Raw genomic sequence first — 24496 nt, 5'->3', positions numbered from 1 at the left:
TTTAAAAAAAAAAATCACTTTATTGAATGAATCAGAGGTAGGCCTAATAGGCTATCAAGTAAGGTGCAAACAAATATCAGATTTGAAAAGTAATTTAGTTTAAAATCATTCATAATCACCATCATGTTACAGTGCAAGTAGTTATTACCAATATTTACATTTGTAAATACTGTATTTCATGCTTTACAATCCCTTTTGGTCAAGGAGGCCTTTTAGTTTGCAGTATAATCAAACAAATCGAAATTATTAAACATAAATTCTTCTTTAGAGATTTTTCCTGTATGTCGTTTAGGTTGTACAGTATATTTGTTACATTTACATAGGCCTACATTCAAATTCAAAAACCATTTCCTGAGATGCTTCAATGAAATGCAAGTGACGAGGCACCATTCAAAACCGATTTGAGACAGACATAGTGTGTCCATCCATGTGCAGTGACCAACAGTATCCAGCCATCCATCCAGACAGCCTGTAGCTTATCCAATTCCACCACCAATGATACGGCTTCCCTTCAAGTGGCACCTGTCAGCTTCAGGGTCCAGGCCCACTGGCATGGCATCTGACTGAAGGACAGCTGGGGTAGGAGAACCCTCAATCCACTTGGGTTTACAGGCTCCCATGTCAGAGACCCATGACCGAGAAGCACCACCTTATTTGGAATGGGGGGAAAAAAAGAAAAAGTTCAGCTTAGACACTGAAATAAAGAAGGTGGACATTCGGTTTGCATCGTTAGCTAACAATGCAAACAATTAAGCTAACAATTAAGCCTTTATACACTTTTTTTTATATACAAAATAGACTCAATGTGTTGCATCATGATGCAAACTTGGAGATCAAATGTTTTAGTTCCTACTCCTATGCATATCTCAGAAGCATGACATGGTGTAAAAGTTAAATTGAACATTTCCAGTTCTACAAAAATATTTGAAGACTACTGGCAAAAATCTTCGTGTTGTGGATGGGTGAATGTGAAGTACATTGAGGAGCTCTTTAAATGGTCGGAGAGACTAGAAAGGCACTACAAAAAGTCCATTTACCATACAATATATTGTAGCCAAATCCTCAATCTTGGCACACATCAAGAACCTATATATTACAATTTAGTAATGAAATCAAGTCGAAAACATACAGGATACTTGTGGTGGGATAGGAAGATAGGAACTGTATTGGTAAGCCAGATTTGTATGTTGGTGACCCACCAAAAATAGCCAATCTACAAGTTTACGTTTCAAATAGCCATGCATTGTGAGCTTGTAGATTTGCTATATTTCACGTGTGACATTGGCGAGCAACCATGTATAAATTAAGTATAAGTCTACAGGTAGATAGTGACAAGTACCATACCTGAGTCTTTCCTTCAGTAACCAAAGGTTCATGCAGAATAACAGATCCATCATTTGGCCACTCAAGAAGAATGACATAGATGGCCTTTTCCTGTGTCTTGTAAATATACCTGTAGGAAAACAGTCACAAATGGAAAGTTAATTATTTACACAATAACCTTTGGGCTGCTAAGTGATGGAGACCAACATGAGCTATGATCATTGTGATACAATGTGTGCAATACTGTATTTGTCATGTATTTGTACCAGCAAGGCAAAATCTGGAGTTTACATTTTTTTAAGTGTAAAAATGGACCTGTATGCATCTATTAATAGCAAATTTGTATCACTCCTGATTTGACTGTGTGCGTAAACAAATAAACACGTTCCAAATAAGGCACAGTATGCTCACCAGATTTTTGGGGTGACACTGTCGTTCTGAGCCCTCCATGCAGTGGTGTTGTAGATGGCCTCCCCGTTGACCCCAAGCCACATCCCCATCTGTCTAAGGCGCTCCTCAAAGATGGGGGCAATCCTCCCATCATGTGTGGGTCCAATGTTCATGAGCAGGTTTCCACCACAGGATACTGTCTCTACCAAGGACTGAGGCACAGAGGAAGGGCAGAAATGAAGAAAAGAATGACCAGAGAAGGGTAAGAAGGAAGAAAGAGAGAAAAACGAGAGAGAAAGGAAGGAGGACGAGATATGTCTAGATAGAACTTCTAAAGCTCAATGGCTGCGGTTACATGGACAAGATTTATTCATTCAGAATGAACTCATTCCGAACAGAGATTCATACCCAACTGTTTACATGGAACCTGAATAAAAGTATTCCTTGTTTACATGACCCAAAGCATTCATTCGGAATTTAACTTTTGAAGTGGTTCCCGCCAACGCCCGGGCATGGACCAGGGGCGCCCGGCTCCACTACCCGGGGCAGAACTTCCCTGTTTGGCATGGGGAGGAGGCAATAGCCCCCTTGTGCCTCCGTGGCAGAGGTTTGTCGGCCGTAGGCAGGCCGGGAAGCAACACACCGACTCCTGCCAGGCAGCGTTGTATGCGGTACGCGCCCGCATTCCTTTGTTATCGCCATGTTAATGCGAAAGTAGCAGATCTACAAGTTCAGACCAGTTTATTTTTTTGTATTGGTACCAGACACAGTAAAACTTAGGCTAGCCTACTACTTGTCACATTTCTCATGTAGGCTACCTTAATTTTATTTAAACAAAAAGCTTTTCATCTGACTGAATAGATTCTTTTGATTATAAGTTCCCGTTTCATGTCAAGGACAGGTAAAGATTGTTCCTCCACAGGCTCAGATCCTCTGAGCGTCCGTTCTCCGGGACAAGCCTGGGCTTAGCCATTTCAGTATATAAGCTTATTAAATTACGCTATAGAATATGAATCATTAATTTTATTCCGCAGGAGGGAGCACTTCTCAGCACCAACCGTGGCCGACGCATACAGAAACATAAATAGACTTATACAGTCTTTGAATTAAAGTTTTACTGCATGCAATATTTTATATTAAAAATAATAAGAATTCGAGATTTCATAGGTCATTTTTGGCCAATTCTGACAGCACTGCTAAGCGCGGACATGTGCAAAAGAATGCATGTATTCCAAACAGAGAGGAGCATTCGGAATAAAGTGTTTATATGGTAAATATATCCCGATTCAAACGTTATATGCCACCCCTCCAAACCCGAATGAAAATTCCTTACGATCATACCGGAATGGAATATTCTATCCCAAATGAGTTTTACATGAGCATTTTTATTCTGAATGAGCAATCATTCTGAATATACAGTAAGTCCTGTCCATGCAAACGCAGCCTGCGTGGCTGGCTGTCTTGGTGGTCCGTCTTTCTTTCAGCATAAGACTCTGATTATTATTATTAAAGGGAAACAATGTGCTTAACAGAAATAAATAAGCTCAATTTTATAAATACCCAGACTAGAATAGAACTGCATAGTTGAAAGTGCCATTTGATCATTCAGCACAGACAATCGTCTTAATTTACAAAGTTTCTGCAAAAGTAAAAGTGGAAGCAACAGCTGAATTTCCTGTACAAGTACAAGTAGAATATTAAACAGATAAATAGAAACAGATCAAACTTTGAGGCGCAATGTTCAACTGTCTGATTGGAAGGGTGGTTAGCTGGACAGTCTTTAGCCTGATTTATACAACTGTGTCATGTGTACAATTATTTATACTTAATCGTACAACTGTGTCACGTGTGTACAATGATTTATACTTCATCGTACAAGTGTGTCACGTGTGTACATTGTACAATTTATACTTAATCGTACAACTGTGTCACATGTGTACATTGTACAATTTATACTTAATCGTACAACTGTGTCACATGCCAACTGTGACAGGTGTATGAAAGAAGACAAATTCCAGTCTCACCACCGAGGCTGGACAATAACTACTGCCTAGTAGTGTCTAACTGGAAGTACAGGAATGAGGAAGTATTGGGCTACAGTAAGTTCTGGTAGGTTGGACTTCTGGTTGGACACTTTCGGCAGTAGTTCTGTTCAAGGCTTTGTAAAGTTTATATCCTTGTGAGATGGAGATAAAACTGGGAAGATAGTTACTCACAGCCACAAGCTGCTCAATGGTGAGGTAATCTTTGAGCTGTGCATTACGTCTGTAACCCCAGGACTTGGTGTCGATGGTCATGCAGTTTTCCCATTTATGTTTCAGCAGGTGTCCAGGCTGGTAGCGATCACTGCAGGTGTAATATCCGCCGTGGGTACAGATGGAGCCATAACCCCATCGATCATTTGTCACCACTGTGTCTCGCACAGGACTGCAGGAGACACACGCTTGTCATTCATGGGTTTTAATCAACAGGGTTTATAGTAGGTGGAATAAAACTCATGAAAGTCACGTGACTGTCAAGTTGAATTTATAAATTATTAAACAGTTTGCTTTTCTCATTACCTGTCATTGTAAAGCCAAGCTAGGAAGCCAGTGCTGTTCCAGTACTTATCAGGAGCATCACCGTCCCCATCAGACCACAGAATGTCCGGTTTATACTTGGTGACGATCTCATACAGCTCAGGCAGGGTTTTAGTAGTAGGAAAGTAGTTGGTAGTAAAGACGTTGGCAGCATCTTGTTCATAGAGCGGGTTAAACCACTCAAAGAGAGAGTGGTAGAGCCCTAGATGCAGGTCGCTGTTATCACGAAGAGCATTTGCTATTTCCCCAACCAAGTCTCTCTTAGGCCCAATATCTACTGCATTCCAGTTCCAGGAGTTCTTTGATCCCCATAGTGTGAAACCTAGGAAATAGATAATTAATTTGTATTAAAAGATCTTTTGTAGCTCAATGACAATAGTCATGCCCTTCCTTTAATCACAGTGAGCTCTGAATTAATATCAAATAAATCAAGAAACGTATAGATAACAGATACAGGCTTATGACATACTTAAGTGAATCTGCTTATACTGTTACCTTCATGGTGTTTTGTTGTTAGTACAATATACTTTGCTCCTGATGAGACAAAGATATCAGTCCATTCCTTGGCATCAAAGAACTCAGCAGTGAACTGCGCTGCGAAGTCTTGATACTTAAAGTCCGGTGGGTAGTTTTTGTGCATAAATTCAACATAAGGTTGCAGTTTCCGCTTCTGCCAATACCACCTGGAAGAAGTTAAATATCTCAAAAGTGTAATTCATTCATATTATTTCAATTTCTTAACCATGCATGTCACTTTAACCATATACATGACTGCAATTGTATATACCTGCTGCTGCTATTTTCATATCATTTTCCAACTGCACAAGAAGAATGTCTGCCTTCCATATGAGCCAGCTACCTATTGCTAATTTTGGAATGATGTTGTACAGTATATTTGATTTAACTATGACTAGTGCCCTAATTGTATGATTTGCTCCATGTTCTCCTTTCTTCTTCATTCTCACTTCCCTAGCCTTGGATCAAGACTGTCATAGATGTATTATATCGATTTTGACATTTGCATATCTATGATAGTCCTGGGCTGCACCCCGCAGAGTGCCCTGGACTTTCACCAGTTAAGTCCGTATTTCTGCTAACATGTACACATGCAAAATAAAACGTGCTTACCCGGTAGAACCAAATATTAACTCGGCATTCGGAATCTTTGTGTACTGTATTAGTCCGTATTTTTAAATAGATATGTGTTTTAATTCCGTCTGTGGCCGAACGTCATTTCTTTCCACTCGTTAACTTGCTGTTTACATTAAGTGTGATTCCGGCTTTCATCGGATACGCCCCGTCACTACCGCCCATTGAGGAATACAGGGAACTTCCGACAGTATCCGACACAGACGGGATTAAAACACATATCCATTGAAAGATACGGGCTAATACAGTGCACACCGGGTATCTAATGTCGAGTTAACATCCGGGGCTACAGGGTCAGCACTTTATATATTTTTGTTGTTACATGTACGGAGAAGTACGGGCTTTCCGCGCCGATGTCCAGTGACAATTGGGGGTAAAGGACTATCATAGATACGAAAGTAAAAGTCAGACTCGATCAAATACATCTATGTTAGTCTTGAGCCAAGGCTATCACTTCCCTATACTGATGATTATGAAAAGTCACCTTATCTTTCACACCTGGCAGTAAACGTGTGTGGTGTGACATTTGAAACCAAACAAACTTACCAAAACCATTCGCTGCCAAAGCTCGGAACAGAGAACACTCCCCAGTGTATGAAGATGCCAAACTTGGCTTGATCGTACCACTCCGGTAGTGGTCGAGAGTCTATGGATTCCCAGGTAGGCTCATATTTACTGCTGCAGGTACTGGCCATCAACACCAAAACAAACAGTGAAGCAACGACTGACATTTTCACCGAAGTCAAAACAAGGAAATAAACAAATGATTCTCAATACCAGTGTTGCCAGCTTTTGAGAGAAACAAGCAACCAGTCTATGAAAACAAGCCAATAGGAAGCGAGCCCTTTGCCCTTTAAACACAAGCTCTGGTGCTCTGCTATTAAAAAATAGAACATTTAACATTTTAACAACACAAATCTTGTTTGGATGTCCCTGGCATAAAACATTTTTGGATGGGGGTTAGGGGACAAATACAAATTTGGGGGTCCATGACGGTCCCCATGACGATGATGAAAATGTTTGACAACCACTGTTTAAAAAAAATATAAAGGAAACAAGCCCAAATAAACAACTACCCTTTAGAAGAAAAGCCCCAAAAACCGCAACCCCGCAACTACCAATATTTACAAGCAACTTTACAGGACAAACAAGCCCAAAGTCGATTATAATAAGCAGACATGGCAACACTGTATTGTATTGCTGCTAACTTCCGGGTGGGGAGAGAGCGTTCAAAATCGTTGACTTTCTTTTTATGTCGTCACTCACACTACTACGTCGCTCTGACCAAGGCCATTGATTCGTTCAGGGTTAGGGATGTTTGATATGTACTTTATTAGAACTGGTGTCTACTTATGACTACAATCGGATACAACAAATAGGGCCAGGGAAGAAATCCCCCGCTCGCCCGGGCTGCTCTGTAACGTTGAACCTAGTTCCATTTGCAGACATGCGCCGTGTACAATTCATATTGTTTTGAACATTGCTGTCCACATGTATGGATCAATTGACTGCCACTGTCATATCTCTGCAGGGGATTTTGACAAGGTATGAGTGACAAGTTCCAACACGTAATGTGTGCGGATAAACGTATTTGAACTCCTTTGATTGATGTTAACGTTTCTCCTTTCTATCGTCAGGATATAGACGAAGTGATAGAGAATGCAAGACAGGTATGTCTTCTTAACCGAATAAGTACAGTAGCCTAGCCATGCATGCAGTGGTGTAAAGTAACTAAGTAGATTTACTCAAGTACTGTACTTAAGAACAATTGTAGGCATTTTTACTTTACTTGAGTATTTCAAAATTTCAATACTTTTACTTCCACTCCACTGCAATTATTTGACAACTTTAGTTACTTAGATTTCGATTGTTATTACAAAGCCTTACCCACTTGAGCTCTGTATAAATTTCGGCAATTTGAAAATTGCCGATCCACAAGCTCGTTGCAAAGCATTTAAGCTTGTAGATCTGCTATTCTGCTATTAAGATTTTTATACATTTGAAAACTTATGAAATGGGACATTCTGCATAATGAGTACTTTCTACTTTTGGTACAATAAGTACATTTTGGTACCAATTATTTTGTGCTTGTCTTTTACTCAAGTGAATTCTGAATTCCAGACTTTCACTTGTAACAGAGTATTTCTACATCGCAGTATTGATACTTTTACTTAGTAAAAAAAAATTTAGTACTTTTTCCACCACTACATGCATGTGTTGTTCGTAATGGATCAAGTAATGTAGAGTCTTATGTTACACAGGCTGGACTGTTGGCTCTTTTAGCAGTGGCAGAGCATGCTGGAGAGTTTGACAAGATCATCCAGTTATCACAGAGGTAACGTATTGACACTTTGACAGTATAACGTCTTTATACTGTATTTTATATTGCTATATACCCGAGGCCTAGGGCCTAACCTACTACAACACAGGAATACATTTCAATCTTACTGGGGTGCTGCTATGACAACTGAATTTCCCTTGGTAGCAATATGGTCTGTCTATGGTCCTTGTAATAATATATTAGCTTAATGTGTGATGCATCTGTAAATCTTCAGTGAATTTATAATTTGACTTTTTTCTTCTTTTTTTTAGGTTTTCAGGTTTTATTTTCCCTTGTTTAGGAGTCCATCCTGTTCAAGGATCACCCTCTGGGCAACAGAGGGGAGCCAATCTCCAGGTAAGTATGGCTATGGTGAGGACAATCCAAATGATTGGATTCATGTATGGCTTTCTGCAATAGTAAAATCTAATAAAAAAATTGGTTTACAGAGTAGGGATTTTTTTTGAGTCTTTGCTTTGTTTAATACAGGATCTAGATGCTGCTTTACCCATCATAGAGAAATACAAAGACCACCTTGTGGCTATTGGGGAGGTAATCTAATGAACAATCTTCCTGATATCACTTCATTTAATGGCAGTGTTATTTATCTTTTGTTCATAAATAACCAAACCATTGTACATCACTTACAGTTAACTTTTGTGTTTTACTCTCTTTTAACAGGTGGGCTTGGATTTCACCCCAAGATATGTCAGTAATGACACTGATAAAGACAACCAGAGGCAGGTGCTCATTCGTCAAGCAGAGATAGCCAAAACACTGGACCTGCCTCTGTGAGTTGTGCCATACTGATATACTGTAAAGGGAATAGAAAAACACTTGGGTTTTATTTTAAAGTCTTTATTGCTAGCCTACCTTTTTTGTATAGCCAACCTTAAACATAGTTATTGTCTTGTGTGTTTAAATGTTAGAAATGTCCATTCAAGGTCAGCAGGAAGACCTACCATCCACCTCTTAAAGGAACAAGGTATGTGCTAATTTATACTTTGTCAGACAGCCGCGTTGCATGACAATATTTCGACAGATTTTCTGCGCAAAATGTTGTTGCGCTGCTTGATGAACTATAATTCAGGCGTACACGTTGGATCACACTCTCAGCTGTACAGATGTCTTTCATTTAAAGGTATGCATTGAGGGGCATCCAGGTGGTGCAGGGGTAAAGTTCCTGCCCACCACTGCAGAGAACAGGGGTTTGAATCCTCCACAGTGCCTCCAAGCTGGATGCACTGTGGAGGATTCGCTGAGAAGAATAGCATTTACCTGTCCTCTGCAAAAAAAGATTTGTAAAAGAAAAAAGAGAGAGATGTAACTAGATGTGTATGTTATGTAAGCTAAATGCATCACCGTTGACATTTCACCAGGTGTTGAAAAAGCCCTGCTCCATGCATTCGATGGGAAACCCTCAGTTGCCATGGAAGGAGTGAAAGCAGGCTACTTCTTCTCTATTCCACCATCTATAATAAGGAGTGAACAGGTATGACTACATGACTTATTTACTGTACACACACCACCAGTTTCTTCTCAGACCTGTTTGTCATTTTGTTACATATTTCATTTACCTATTAACAGCGATATTCTTGTACATAGGGATAAAACATTGTTTTAAGATTAAAGCAACACTTCAATCCTTTATACAGTATATGCTATATGAAATCATGTTTGTTCTTAATATTTGGTGTATAGTTTAGAGACGACTCAGCGTGCACAGGCAATGGACTTTGAATTTGCAATATTATTATATTGGGTTAAGTGCTGTGGTTCTCAACTGGTTTCACACCAACACATGAAGTTTGCTTTGATGAAGTCACGACCTTTGATGAAGTCACGAGCAAATAGACAGACATAGAATTAACCAACACAATATTAGTCTCTTCATGGTGTTCTTCATCTGACACACTTGGTTGAGAAACACGAGTTGTACCAAATCTGTGTTTATATACGTCACACATTAAATACTAAATATTCCCCTGTGTTTGTATACAGTACAAGCACTAGTTGTATAACAAAAAACACCACAGTCTGCTTAGGAAGCACTAACATGTTGACTTTTATTTTATTTACTTATTTCCCATTAAATGTCAATGATTAATGATTCTCTTTTTATTTTATTTTATTTTTGTTTGGGGTGGGGGATTTCCCACCAAGAAGCAGAAGCTTGTGAAACAGCTACCCTTAGAGAGCATCTGTTTAGAAACGGATTCGCCAGCCCTTGGGCCTGAAAAGCAGGTAAAAATATTGCAATCTTGTATTACAATTATGAAATTAATTAAGCGATCAATTTATTAAGTAGTTAAGAAATTATGCAATATAATTGCTAGTGAAAGGTGCAGTATTGCATCGCTATCATAATGGATGACATATGGTCTTTTTGCTTGTGTAATAAGACCATACTTCCTTTTTTTGTTTAAAAAAAAAATATATTTTTTCAGTACTGTTACTGTTTGTTCAAATTAATAAATTAACAATTAGGAGCTTGTGTGCCTTCTACAAATATTTTTACATTGTGCATTTGCAAACTTATTCCTTGTTTTAATCCTAAAACAGGTCAGAAATGAGCCAAGGAACATCTCCATTTGTGCAGAGTACATCAGTAAGATTAAAGGTGTGCCCCTGGAGAAAGTGGTGGAGGTGACAACACAGAATGCCCTCCGATTGTTCCCAAAGCTTAAGTCAGCCATCAGACCTTGACTCACCCAAGCCTCAGAAGATCATCTCATCATTAATCTCAGAAAAGTGTCTCTTGAGTCTGAGATTATGCATCCAAAGCTTTCTGTAACCATGTATCAGATTTTTACAATTGTTGTAAAGATATTGGGACATGGTAGAAGATGTATTATGAGATTTGGATTGTAAAATCCAACTGGCCAATTATTATTATATGATTTTGATGAAATAAATAATATTAAAGTGCTGACAAAATTGCAAGATATGTGTTTCCTTGATTCTCTTGTAAAACTTTCTTTAAAAATAAGGAATAAGTATAAACGAGTAAAAAGGAGAAAATATGTACAATAAACAGTTGGGGGGTAGGGGGCATTTCTGGAGATATGCTTAGACTTTTTACAGGGACCAGTTGCGAATTGCAGCCACCAAGTGCTCTTTTAGAGCGGTTTTGAAGGAGAGTATAAGGAGTCGCACTTTTTTATGACATAAACATTTTGGACATTCCACATTTTGGTGGCATAGCAGTAGAACGAATCTAACCGTTATTTGTTTGAGCCGAATCTGGGTTGAACGTGATTTGTGGATATGTTTAAACTAACACTGTGGTAGGCCTACTGCTCCTTTTACTAATCGTCAAAGAGAAATAAATGTTATTTAACCACTGCGTGTAAAATTGGAATGAGTCCTCCTCGTAACATCAGCCAAATCTCACCTGTGACTGAGTGACTGACCGTTGGTCAGTGGTGGAAAGTAACTACATGTACTCTCAAGTACTGAACAATTTTGAGGTATTTATTTTACTTTACTGGAGTATTTCCCATTTTCAATACTTATACTTCTACTCCACTACATCTCAGAGGCAAATATAGTACTTTTACTCCACTACAATTATTGGACAACTTCAGTTACTAGTTACTTTGTAGATTTTAAATATATTACAAAACATACATTATAGCCTCTTCAGCCTAAGGCTGTTTGAAAATAGCCGATCTACAAGCTCAAGCTTACAATGCGTCGCATGGCAACGCATTGTTGCATTCCATCTTGGAGGCAAACCTCTCCGGTAACAAAAACGCCGAAAGAGTGATCAAAAAGGTCAACCAAACAACACGCTATTTGTGGAGGATTGATCGTCTAGTCAGTAAGAATACTCTGAAGATTCTTGCAGGGGCCCTCATACAAGGTCATTATGATTATGCATGCACTTCATGGTATCACAACACCTCCAAGGCCTTAAAAACAAGGCTCCAAACATCCCAAAACAAACTTGTAAGGCTACTTCTTGGCCTCAATCACAAAACCCATCTAACCCCTGCTCATTTTGTTAGGATTGGATGGCTTAGGGTTGAGGACAGAGTAAAGCAACTTGCTATGGGCATGGTCTTCAAGATACACCACAACATTGGGATCCCCCTGTATTTGTCAAAATACTTCCAAAATGTTAATGAAGTCCATGATCATAACACCAGAGGCAGCTCCACAAATCATGTTCAACCCAGATTTGGCTCAACAAAGGGAATTAACTCGTTCTCATGCTATTCATCAAAAATGTGGAATTCCCTACCAAAAGGAGTAAAGGAGTGTAAAACCCTACTCACTTTCAAAACTGCCCTAAAGATACACCTTCAGGAGGCTGCAATTCAAAAATGGCCCCTGTCCAAGTCCTAACCTACCCCATGTCCTAACCTAACCTACCCCCCCCTCTCTTTCTTCTTTTGTAGATATTTTTCACTCATCATACCAGTAACCTGTAAACTGATTGTTGCGACCAAGTGGAGCTTACTATGTAACCCTGCTCAGGTTGTGGGTCTGTCTGTCTGTGTGTCTGTCTGTGTGCATGCACTACCTATGTAGAGGGCGCCAGAGTGCAGGAATTTAGACAATGCTCTGATTTAAATGCAACACCACACACACACACACACACACACACACACACACACACACACACACACACACACAATGTTCTCTCCCCATCACAGTGAACACGGATTACAAGTCCGTATATACACAATATTTTCGAGCTGCGTTCGCTTCCAGCGTTCGCGCGTCTTACTTGTATGACATTCTGTATAGTAGTGTGTATATCTGTCTGTCTCTTATACATGTATATGTCATCATGATTTGTGTGCATGGGGTTCTCATCTTAAACAAGCTCAGTGCTTAATGAGTTTTCCAGTTTAGTAGACCTTGTATTGTGAACTTGTACTTCCATGTACTGTTATGTACTGTCATGTACTGTTCTCATGTCTTACTAAATAAAGTACATCAATCAATCAATCAAGTGTGCTTGTAGATCTGCTATTTTCAAATGATTATATACATTTTGAAAACACGAAAAGGAAGACTTCTGCATAATGAGTACTTTTACTTTTGGTACTTTAAATACATTTTGATGCCAATACTGTTTATACTTTTACTCAACTTGTTAAATTCTGAACACCAGACTTGTAACAGAGTATTTCTGTGTATTGATACTTTTACTGAAGTTAAAACAATTTAGTAGGCTACTTCAAGTTCTTCCACCACCGCCGTTGGTCGTGTTGTAGGCGCTGTAGAATACAACTCTCGTAGACGTACTGTATTTATGATTCTGACGTTTTCAATCTACGAGAGTTGTAGGGATCATGCCCCATGGAGACAGGCACTTTCTGCACTATGCCCCGTAGACACTCCAAACATGTACAAATTGAAAATAAAGGTGCTTACCCCCAAGCCCCAAATGTTAACTGTCTCTACGTGGTAGTAATTTAATGTAATAATCCATATCTTTCAATAAAGAAGTGTTTTAATGCCGTCTGTGGCCGAACGCCATTTTTTCACCCTCGTTTACTTCCTGTTTACATTTAGTGTAATTCCGGGTTTCACCGGATGCGCCCCGTCACTACCACCCATTGGGAACTTCCGACAGAATCGGCCACAGACGGCATTAAAAACCCTTCTTTATTGAAAGATATGGATTATTACATTAAACTACTACCACGTAGAGACAGTTAACATTTGGGGCTTGGGGGTAAGCACCTTTATTTTCAATTTGTACATGCTTGGTGTGTCTGCGGGGCATAGTGCAGAAAGTCCCTCTCTCCATGGGGCGTGAACCCTACAACTCTCGTAGATTGAAAACGTCAGAATCATAAATACGTCTACGAGAGTTGTAGTCTACAGCTAGTCGTGTTGGATCAGAGACAGTTGTCTGTATTGTAGGAACAGGAACACCCCCTGAGCGCAGTGGGCGTCAAGCGTCACGCTTTGCTGGAGCAACTGACAGCCTCTCCGACCATTAGAATATCTGTTGACACTTGGAGATGTTGCTGAACTTGGCTTCATTGGTCCGGGTCCACATGTATTAAAACTACCGTCGGGTGCATTTGCATGTCCTTCACTGGTGGTCTGACTGTTTCCCCTCGCAGTGTTGGTGAAGAAACTGTGTCAGGTCAAAGCAAGGTGAACGATCAGCTTCTGTTGCTCTTTGACCATGCATTATATGCCTATAATCATATATACGTCGGAGACGAGTAAGGTTCTCTAGCTATTCTTTACTGTTACCGTTTGTGGCGTTTGGGGTAAGTTTTCCTTTGATTGATTGATACATTTCGTTTAATGAAGTGCAATTCTTATCTGAATAACTCCATTTAGCTTCAGTCTATTGGGATTAGGTTTAGTTTTATATGCTATTAACTTTTGCATGTTATCTTTCTTGGCTCCTTATCCATTCACACGGCCAACTAAGTTAATATTACACTTCTATCAGTATTTGTTTTGCATGTTGTTGTTGCAAGGCAAGTGAAGGGTATGCAATAAAGTTTTGTACCAGCCATGTGTTTTGACAAACAAGGCTTTAATGCATTGTGATGCCAAAGATAATGATGCCATCTTGTCTAAAACAGACCAGCCACCCTGTGGCTGAAAGACAGCTTCATAGTGCCCCCAACCATTTCGTCTCTAACTGACCACACAACCCACTGCAAAACAATTGCCCCCACTCTTGTTATTTTTGGCTGTGTGCAGGTCTGAAAAGTACACCATGACAGGTGACATGGTGGTGGTGTGGAGGGGGATGGCCTGGATGAAGCAAGTGGCCAGCAGAACTCAGGCGAACAGCCAGCACAGCATCAGAACCCAGAGACTGGTGAACTCCACTGCCACTATTATGTATGGCCCCAGCTCAGCAAAGGTGAGCATTCAACCACAATATTTATGTCTCCGGGCTCCTGCAGGAGGGGATAGGGTTTCACTAAAGATGTTAACCCCCACATAACTCCTTTACCATTGTGACTGTCAGTAGGCTACAACAGAATGCTGTAACGTTTTGTGAGACGAGTGGCTCAAGAATGTGTCGCCATCTCTAGGCATTGAGCACTGTAGTTAGTACAGTCAGTCAGGCGAGAGTACCCATTCATCAGCTTAAATTTTATAGTGTTCCAGTTCCATTTTGTCTGCTCATTTATCTGTGTCATCACTAACAAATTCACTTGTTTATCCTGAATCGAGTCAGTTCTCTCTCCTGATTGGAGGAAATTGGTATCCCGAGCTGAAAATCTATTTTCTGTTTACTAAAGAGCTGGAGAGACAGGGAGACTCCTGTTACTAACTATATATATATATATATATGAATGATCTACTCTGTAACAATGTGTGTGTGTGTGTATATATATATAGAGTAGATCATATATATATATATATATATATATATATATATATATATATATATATATATATATATATATATATATATATATATATATATATATATATATATGAATGATCTACTCTATAACAATGTGTACTATCAGAATATAGAGCTATTTAACACTTATTTTAACACAAATATATCACTTGCCCTACCTTTAAGCACATGCCAGCTAATTTGATTCACATTTTCCATTATAGGAGGTGCCCAAGAAACCGCAAAATATCGGCATCCACAGAGCCGTCACAGCATCCATTCACAAGTATTCAACAATGGCAGGAGCATGTCTCAGTGTTTCTGGAAACATGTGTCCTGGACAGGGGGCCTGCGTTGGAAGGTCCAGCAATAAACACCTCAATTATCAAAGGGACTGGTCAAGTCGTCCATTCTCTGGACATACAAGCCTATATAACCAGGACAATTCCACTGTAGGACGGCTGACATCAAAGGATATTGATAAAGCAAGAAATAAGAAGAAGATTGACTCCAAGCAACACAAACAAGTGGTATCTCCTTTCAAGTGTTAAACAATATTGAATCACTTTTGATCCGTACTTCAATTTGAAGACAGACACTGCTGTGCCTGTAAGTTCTCTGCCAGCATTGCACAGGGATGATTTTATTAATAATATGAGTTGAAACTTTCTTAATTTTTATTCCAGCTCAGTGAGAGTGCCAAAGAGCGCAAGGTGCCTGTCACGCGACTTGGGAGACTAGTAAGTTTTGGAGGTAGGTCTGCTGATCTGAAGAAGCATGCATGCATGCATGATGGTGTATTAATTATTATGTCACCGTCCACTTCCTCTTTGAGGTCACACTCATTGAAGTGTGACACATGAGTATTATTCTCTTATTCCTATCTGGTACAGTGTTTGGACTGGACGCTTACCAGTTTCAAATCACTTTTCACTTTTCCTCAACAACTATGATTCAATTTACCTAAAGCAGGGCGCTCGGGTGGTGCAGTCTAGGAGTTTGAATCCACCCCGGACCATCCGGCCTTGTCGAGCGTCTATACGAACACAATTGGCCCCTCTTCGGTCAAGGGAAGCCTAGTAGCGAGGGAAGCCGGATGGGGAGGGTGATATTTGTCAGTGCACATACTCCTATGGGCTGGGGCGGCACCTGTCAGCAGGGAGTATTGGACGGGAGGAGCAGGGCGGAGGCCCTATGGCCTCCCGGTGGCGGCCCCTCACTGGCAGGTGAGTCAGTAGGAAACGGCAGTGACAACACAGAATTGAGTGTGGGGAGGAAATAATTGGCGATTAACGACTAAATTGGGGAGACAAAAAATAAAAATAATAATTGACCTTAAGCAACAGTCTTCACCCCCTAAAGTGTCAGTGGAGAAACTGTATTCAACAGTGCAAGACGATGTGGTTACATCAGGGGGCTCCTAGGTATCAGACATACACTGCTTTTCCATTGCACATTAGTGACTCAACTTGCCTTCCCTGGTTTTCCATTGGGTACTTGGTAGTACTTGGTACAGTACCTAGTACATTTTTTGGTATCACCACTGTCGAGGTTTCAAGCAAGCTGAGGTGATGCCAAAAAGTGACATGAAAAAACAGCAGACTACTGATTGGTCAGGGAATCGTCACTACAGTAATTGATTTTGTAATTGCGGTACAATGGACTCTCCTATAACTGCATGGACGCTCCCGAATATTGTTAACAAACTTTGTAACTATTGTAAATGTGAAATGAATCAATTTTGAGGAACTGCAATTTCTCACCTAAAATGTTATCAGAAACTTTTTGTTGGACTGTATAGGTTGAATAGAGATAACCTCCAGACAAGTTGGCATTGTTCTTTAGCACTCTCCATGCAGAGGGTTGACGCTATGATGATCAGCTACATTGAGGGGCTAGTATCTGCTGTGGAAAACTTAAGTACTTACGTTAATGAATGTGAGTCGAGCCGAGTCGGTACCATCCATCCATGTAGTGGAAAAGTGAACTCTATGGACGCATGTAAGAGCATGAAAGCTTGGCAAAAAATTCAAGACTTCCCAGAACAAATACAAGTTTAAAGTTATTTAAAAAATACTGTGTTCCATATTCAATTCAATCTTTATTTCAGACCCAAGGGAGATCCATATTACAATAAAAACACAATAAAAATTAAAATAATAAAAAGAAATGCAATAAAAAGACTTCCACCATGTTCATATTGCTGTACCAAAGTGTTTCTTATCATTCATCAGCTCTCTAGTGCTATGGACAGAGTGTGGGAAGTGCCGATGTGTGCTTTTGCACAGGAATGGAATTACAACATACTGTATGGATAGCTGAGGAAATCTTTCTGGGACAGCTGAGGAAATCTTTCTGGGACATATCTAACAGGCTTTAAGCGAGAGCTTCTGGGATTACTAACAGACTAGCTCTTCTCACTGGCTGTAGAACACAAGCAATATCAAATGTGTTCTCAACTTGCAGTGTTGACTTTATTAGAACCACTTCTAAATTCACACCTCAACTCCCAATGGTTCTCAAAGTCGCCCTTTAGAGGTTAGAACTATGTCAGTTAATTTAGTGCTACTATACTGATAATTCTTATCACAAGTTCTCAAACCCTCATCAAGGTTTGCTTGTTTTTTGCCCCCTGCCACCGGATCCAACTGTTTGATAAGAATAGGTGTGTGGGTTCTCAAATGTTAAGCTGCAATACTTTTCAAATACTTGACACTTGCTTTACTTTAGAGGTAGATATTTTTGTTTCTCTATTTAAAATGGTGTCCGGCTGTTCAGATTAATTGCATTCATTGATAAGTGCTGTGTTATTGAGGCCTGGATCCAACTGTTTGATAAGAATAGGCGTGTGGGTTTGGCTGCAATACTTGACAAATACTTGACGTTGCTTTACTTTAGGGGTTGATATTTTTTGTTGCTCTGTTTAAAATAATGTATTGCTGTTCAGATGAATTGCGTTCATTGATCTGTGCTGTGTTATGCAGGTCTGGCATTTGGACTTGGCCTTGGAGCAATTGCTGAAGTGGCAAAGAAGAGCTTTACACCCAAACAACAAAGTGGTAATTTTAGCATATTGTTTTATGAAGTGGGCTCAACTGTCTGGTAATGGTAGTGCACATTACCACACACATAGAATTGTATAGGATGTGTGTTACAAATCACATGTAATGTACAGCCCTTTAGCATTACCAAAAACAGATGTTTCTTATAACAATATATTCTGGAAGACTAGAGTATTAGCCAATAGAGACAGACTACTCAACCATTCATTGCACCCCTATTAAATTCATAACCTAGTGTCCATTTTTGTTTAGGGGATAAAACGTCTGTTATGGATACCAATGCCTTTCTCTCAGAAGCAAATGCTGAACGAATTGTCCGAACACTATGCAAGGTTCGAGGCGCTGCTCTCAAAATGGGGCAGATGCTCAGCATTCAAGGTGAGAAGTGACCAGATGTAGATACTTGACTGTATTTGACTCACAAGTTGGCCTACAATAAAGTCATTACTAACAGTCATTGTACAAGGTCAATGGGACATTTATATACTGAACGGCATAGTGCAAGACATGCTGCCCAGCATGTTTCTACAAATACACATTCAACAGCGACCAAAAATATACACAGAAAGTCAACTCATACATCATCTTCCCAACAAGTTGGAGTGCTGTATCCTTCGCCTCATCCACAGTGACCAGCAAGCAAGATCCCTGAACCATCAGTGAAATGTCATCGACTAAAATAAACCTCTGAACCAGCTGAACACAATAAGCGCCATTCCAGGAATACTATTGTGGGCCACAGGGCACTAAATTTGCTCTCAGAAAATGATGGGCAGTATAGTGTGCTGCGCTGTTGTCTTCACAAATACAGCATACTTGACAGTGTTGACATGTTTGGTATTCCTTCTTATATTGCACTATCTTCAAAACTGCATATACAGCACAGTTTTATTGCTACTTTGTATTAAGTGTCCTTGCTTGGTTGTTAACTGATGTCAAACTGAACTGATGTCTCTTAATTCTATTCATATTTTCTTCTACGATATATATCATTTGATTGTTTCTTTCCTACTCTCAGATGACGCCTTCATTAACCCTCAGTTGGCCAAAATCTTTGAACGCGTTCGACAAAGTGCAGACTTCATGCCTATCAAACAGATGATGGTACAGTGTGTTAAGTTGTAGCTAATTAAGTACATGTAATTATCCATTTCACAGATAATCCATTTGTTCTTTTGTTAATCTCTACAACAGAAAGTCATTGTCAGTGACCTTGGGCCAAACTGGAGAGACAAGTTAGAGTACTTTGAAGACAAGCCATTTGCAGCTGCATCTATTGGCCAGGTGCATCTTGCAAGGTTGAAAGATGGTACAGAAGTGGCTATGAAGATTCAGGTGAGATTCAGGGCGGGGGTTGTGTTGCATCCCAGGTGTCATAGAGTTCATTAGTGTAAGGTGTATGATTGAATGAGATTGAAATAATATTTTAGTTACATTTGCATTTCTCTTAGTACCCTGGAGTTGCCCAGAGTATCGACAGTGATGTGAACAATATCATGACTGTTCTCAGCTTAAGCAATGCACTACCTGAAGGTAAAACACTGAAAAGACTAGCTATAATATACTTAAAACTATAATGTTCACTATTCAGACTGTCATGTTTTTATTTTTATTTATTATTTCCTCTTTTGCTCTTTTAACTCGTATCGACAGGTCTGTTTCCTGAGCACTTGATTAAGGTTATGAACCGTGAGCTGGCACTTGAGTGCGACTACGTAAGAGAGGCAGAGTGTTCCAAAAAATTCCAGTGAGTTGGCTGACTTCGTCATATCGTCGATGTCGTGTGGAAACCTTCTATTTTAAAATTGTGAAAATAGCCGATCTACTTGTAGATCTATGGAAAAAATTACTTTCTGCTCGACAGCAAATGATATCATCTTGATTTTGTTACGGCGCTCTTTGTGATATCTCCAAGATACTATGGTGATGTGTTTATCAGTCTACCCTTGCCTTTTAACTTACCTGTAGTTTGTTGTTATGACACAGGGGGCTGTTGAAAGATCACCCTTATTTCTACGTGCCTGATGTGATTGATGAGCTGAGCAGCCAGCATGTCCTCACCACCAGACTGGTGCAGGGTTTCCCCCTGGACCAAGCCACAAATCTCTCTCAGGAGCTCCGGAACGAGGTACACCCATAGAACTTCACACAGCTGTTAACCCATTAAAACCGGGAACGCATTCGTGTAACCACTTTAACCATTATTTTATACTAAAGAAATAGTAGATCTACAAACTCATAGCACAGCACCAAGTGCCGCGCTATGAGCTTGTATATCTGCTATTTTTGAAAATAAATAAATAAAATGCAAATCTTTGGGGGAAAAAAAAAATGGGGCTCAGTGGCCAAATACATATAATATTGGGGGCCCTTGACATGAACAAGTTTGACCACTGATTATAGCAACATAAGGTTTTTCAAAAAACTGTTAGGATTTAGAAGACATTTGTAGAATCCCAGGCCAGAAGCAAAGATTTGCGTTACAAATGTTGGCTTTAAAAATATATATATTCAAAGATTTGCACACATTTTCATGATTTAAAAAAAAAAAGATCTACAAGCTCATAGCGTGGCACTTGGTGCCGTGCTATGAGCTTGTATATCTGCTATTTTTGAATAGCCAAAGTATAAGATAATGGTTAAAGTGGTTAAAATGTAAAACAACAGATGCTTTCCCAGTCTTAATGGGTTAACACCACACGCCTTTTCCCTGCCAAGAGGTGGTCCTACTTTGGGTTGATGTGCCAAATGCTGAGATGCTCAGCCTTTTAAAACTTCCTGGTGTCTTTCCAGAAAATCTTAGCAAGACAAGTTCATCTTGTAACTGCTTTAAACACCACAATCCTGATAGAAACTCCTGACATTTAATGATTGAGCATAGTAGCTCTCATTGCCATTACTTAAAGTAAAAGAATGCAGAATTGGCACCGGGTGAAAAAGGGTTACAAAATTGTGGGATAAAAAAAATTAAAAAAAAATGGGGGGAAAAATGCAGACTGAAATTTTCCTACAATTTAACATTATGTTTAAAAAATGCATTGACTTGTCATGTTTTTCCTCTTCTAGATTTGTGAACAAATCTTGAACTTATGTTTGAGGGAGCTGTTTGAGTTCAGGTTCATGCAGACTGATCCAAACTGGTCCAACTTCTTCTTTGATACACAGGTTAACAAGGTAAGTTTGATATCATAATTCAGTATTCATATACAGTACATATACTATTGGTATGTATGAATATGAAGCTGCGATAAACTTGCATCCATACAGATACTGTACCATAGTTTTCATTTCACTAAGGTATTTCTACCTCTTTCACTCAGGTTGCTCTATTAGATTTTGGGGCTACTCGAGCATTTGATAGGAGTTTCACTGATTCCTACATTGAGGTAAGAAACCAAGTTATGATAAAAACCTGTCTAGTTGCTCGTGAAATTCATCTTGCACAAGAGATTGTCAATATAAACAAAACAATTAGCACTTTTATTTTTAAGATGAAATCTGGGATGTATTTTAATGAATCGTTATTTTAAATAATCTGTATGGTACTCCTGTATGGAGTATGTTAACATACAACTATCTGGTTGGAGGTGGTCTCCCTACGCCATTGAGAAATTTTGACCTGGGTGCTGGGTATGACACCTACTGGTTGGCAATTGTTTGTATTTTATTTCATTTTTATTGAGAGGCAATAAAGTTATAGACTTTGTCAGTGGAATTGCATTGCTAGGGAACAGCTTGGAAGTTAATTTCCTGTCAGGCACTGATATTCACAACACTGCAACAGGAAATAAACATTGCCCATTTAGAATGTTTATGTGGTCAAGTGTGAAAAGGTCTTGGAAGCAGAATGCAAACTGGAAGTGACGCTTGCCATGTATTTACAGCAGTAGTGGCTATAGATACTGAAGGTGATAGCTAACAACTTCAGCCAGACATGTGCGTTTCTAACTCTTCCAACAACTAACATCACATGAGATTGCTCAACAGTTACAATCCGGCCAAAATCCACTGGCAATGAGTTTATTATATGACTGTAATGTCATATGCATGGCTTTAAATCTGATTCAGTCAACAACTCTTCACCTCAAGTGTGTCAAGTGCTGCATTAAAAACCACATCTCCTCTTATCTTCAGTTGATCAAGTCAGCAGGAGACAAAGACAGGGAAGGTGTATTGCTGAGATCAAGGGATATGAAGTTCCTCACAGGCTATGAGACAAAGGTATGAATCAGAAACTCGATAACACTGGAACTTGATAAAGGAGAAACAACTTGAACATCAATTCTACTGTGTTCCTATGCTGAAAGGTCTGGAAAGAAAATGTAACTGATTATTTACAGTATAGCACAAAAATGTACAAGAAAGTATAGAAACATGTTCTGCTATAAATATGACTGCTGAGGAAGTGTAGTGGCTTAGTTGACATACAGTGTTGCCCTACCACTGTCAACATATATCAAAGATTGACCTACTGTACAGTCATTAACCACTTGAACCCTAGTGCCCCTATGCTGGGGGCGCACATTCAGTGGAAATCGCAGATCGGCTGTTTTCGGCAAAGAGATTTTGTGTAAAGGGAATAACGAAGGTGACCTAGACCCCTGTGGGACTCCGGTCAACAAAGTATATAGGATTTAAGTAGTTAAGGATTATTGGTAAATAAACCCCTTCAAGGCAAACCAGGAAGGCACAAATAACGACTGTCATGGTACATCATCCCTTACTTAAAAGTTGTGTTCACTAATGATCAGTCGTGTAAAGTAAATAAGTACATTTACTCAAGTACTGTACTTAAGTACAATTTTGAGGTATTTTTACTTTACTGAAGTATTTCCAATTTTCAGTACTTTTACTTCTACTCCACTACATCTCATAGGCAAATAATATACTTTTACTCCACTACAATTATTTGAAAACTTTAGTTACTTTGTAGATTTTGATTATTATTACAAAACATACATTACCCACTTCAGCCCTATATACATTTCGGCCATTTGAAAAAGCTCACAATGCGTCGCATTGTAAGTTTGTAGATCGGCTATTTTCAAAAGATTTGTATGCATTTTATTCATTTGAAAACTGAAATGGGACATTCTGCATAATGAGTACTTTCTACTTTTGGTACGTTAAGTCCATTTTGATACCAATACTTTTGTACTTTTACTCAAGTACATTTTGAATTCCGGACTTGTTACTTGTAACAGAGTATTTCTACATTGCAGTATTGATACTTTTACTTAAGTAAAATTGAGTTATGTGTTCCACCACTGCTAATGATGTCTTACAAGGCTATGGAGAATGCCCATGTGGATGCAGTGATGATCCTGGGGGAGGCCTTCTCATCCACTGAGCCCTTCCACTTTGGAGCCCAGAGCACCACGGAGCGCATCCACCAGCTCATCCCCGTGATGTTGAGGGAACGCCTCACACCTCCACCGGAGGAGACCTACTCCCTCCACCGCAAGATGGGTGGTTCTTTCCTCATCTGCTCCAAACTTAATGCTAGAATATCCTGCAAGAACATGTTCGAGGAGGCCTATGCCAATTACTGGAAAGATGGTCGCCCGAAGCCGGCTCATCGGTAGGGACGGTCAACCAGATCCAGCTAGTTTCCCCAAAAAGTGCGATAGCATTACCATAATCTTTATCTGTTTGGTTAATTGTAGATATTATTAGTGTTAATACGTTTATTTTGGGAAACTGAAGTCAGTGAAATCCAGGGGCACATATCAGTGAAATCCACAGGCGCACACACCAGAACATCCAAAGGGCTTGATCTGACCTCTTACAAAGGCAGAAGAAATTAATTGTGCAAATGATTTTCACTTTAACTATTAATAACTTCTGTCTGCGAAAGAAATAACTTGAGAATGGACGCGTTCTTTGCCATGAAACTGGGTGGGAATAGGTAGGATAACTTTTAGGTCCTCAAGGTCAAAATGACACAATCAGTCATATCTCAGGAATGGAGCAACATATAACAAGAGATGCTTGGTCAGGCAAGGTTTTATTTGTTTGTGTTGACATTTTAGTTTTTTCATTCATCCCTACTGTATTATTCAATAACCAATTATACAACATTATGTGAAAAAGACAATCACTGGGATAAACCCAGATCTGTGTGCCTTAGATTTTAAATGACCACACCAGACTTTTTGACCTTTGTCACTCTTTACTTCGATAAATACTTTGTATTTAATTCCTGAAAACTTTTTTATTGAATATCTTTTTCCGTTATTGAGATATGTCGGCCTATTCATGACTGTTAGTGATGTTTGATGCAGCGTGCCTCTCAAAACATCTCTAAGTCATACTATGTAACTTAAAG

General features: G+C 39.4%; 3 protein-coding genes across 5 annotated transcripts; 2 read left to right on the top strand and 1 right to left on the bottom strand.

Annotated features, from left to right (window-relative positions):
• fuca2 (alpha-L-fucosidase 2) lies at positions 1-6210 on the bottom strand. The gene is made up of 7 exons (XM_080414731.1): positions 5988-6210; positions 4788-4975; positions 4275-4614; positions 3930-4140; positions 1735-1925; positions 1345-1453; positions 1-649 (listed from the first exon to the last, which is right to left on the bottom strand). The coding sequence occupies exons 1-7, from the start codon at positions 6170-6172 to the stop codon at positions 512-514; spliced, it is 1362 nt and encodes a 453-aa protein (XP_080270857.1). The 5' UTR covers positions 6173-6210; the 3' UTR covers positions 1-511.
• Positions 6211-6755: 545 nt separating this feature from the next.
• Positions 6756-10677, top strand: LOC308074871 (putative deoxyribonuclease TATDN3). Of its 2 annotated transcripts, none has more exons than XM_080414372.1 (10): positions 6756-6986; positions 7079-7111; positions 7703-7776; positions 8034-8118; positions 8251-8313; positions 8443-8552; positions 8691-8746; positions 9141-9253; positions 9928-10005; positions 10324-10677. In XM_080414372.1, exons 1-10 carry the CDS (start codon positions 6933-6935, stop codon positions 10465-10467), a joined length of 810 nt encoding a protein of 269 aa, XP_080270498.1. In that variant the 5' UTR covers positions 6756-6932; the 3' UTR covers positions 10468-10677. The 2 variants fall into 2 exon arrangements, with proteins under 2 accessions (XP_080270498.1, XP_080270497.1); XM_080414371.1 differs by having other exon boundaries at positions 9925-10005.
• A 3101-nt stretch (positions 10678-13778) lies between these two features.
• Positions 13779-23765, top strand: coq8ab (coenzyme Q8A-b). Of its 2 annotated transcripts, none has more exons than XM_080413276.1 (15): positions 13779-14003; positions 14449-14614; positions 15331-15636; positions 15793-15859; positions 18091-18165; positions 18421-18546; positions 19187-19272; positions 19363-19503; positions 19620-19701; positions 19822-19915; positions 20155-20296; positions 21235-21342; positions 21489-21554; positions 22303-22389; positions 23457-23765. In XM_080413276.1, exons 2-15 carry the CDS (start codon positions 14465-14467, stop codon positions 23751-23753), a joined length of 1827 nt encoding a protein of 608 aa, XP_080269402.1. In that variant the 5' UTR covers positions 13779-14003; positions 14449-14464; the 3' UTR covers positions 23754-23765. The 2 variants fall into 2 exon arrangements, with proteins under 2 accessions (XP_080269402.1, XP_080269403.1); XM_080413277.1 differs by having other exon boundaries at positions 13786-13884.
• Positions 23766-24496: the final 731 nt, after the last annotated feature.

This window comes from Gymnoscopelus braueri (genome assembly GCF_963280865.1).
Source record: "Gymnoscopelus braueri genome assembly, chromosome: 19".
Lineage (NCBI taxonomy): Eukaryota > Metazoa > Chordata > Actinopteri > Myctophiformes > Myctophidae > Gymnoscopelus > Gymnoscopelus braueri.
Note: the sequence above shows the minus strand (reverse complement) of the source record. Positions and strands in the feature narration are given on the sequence as shown.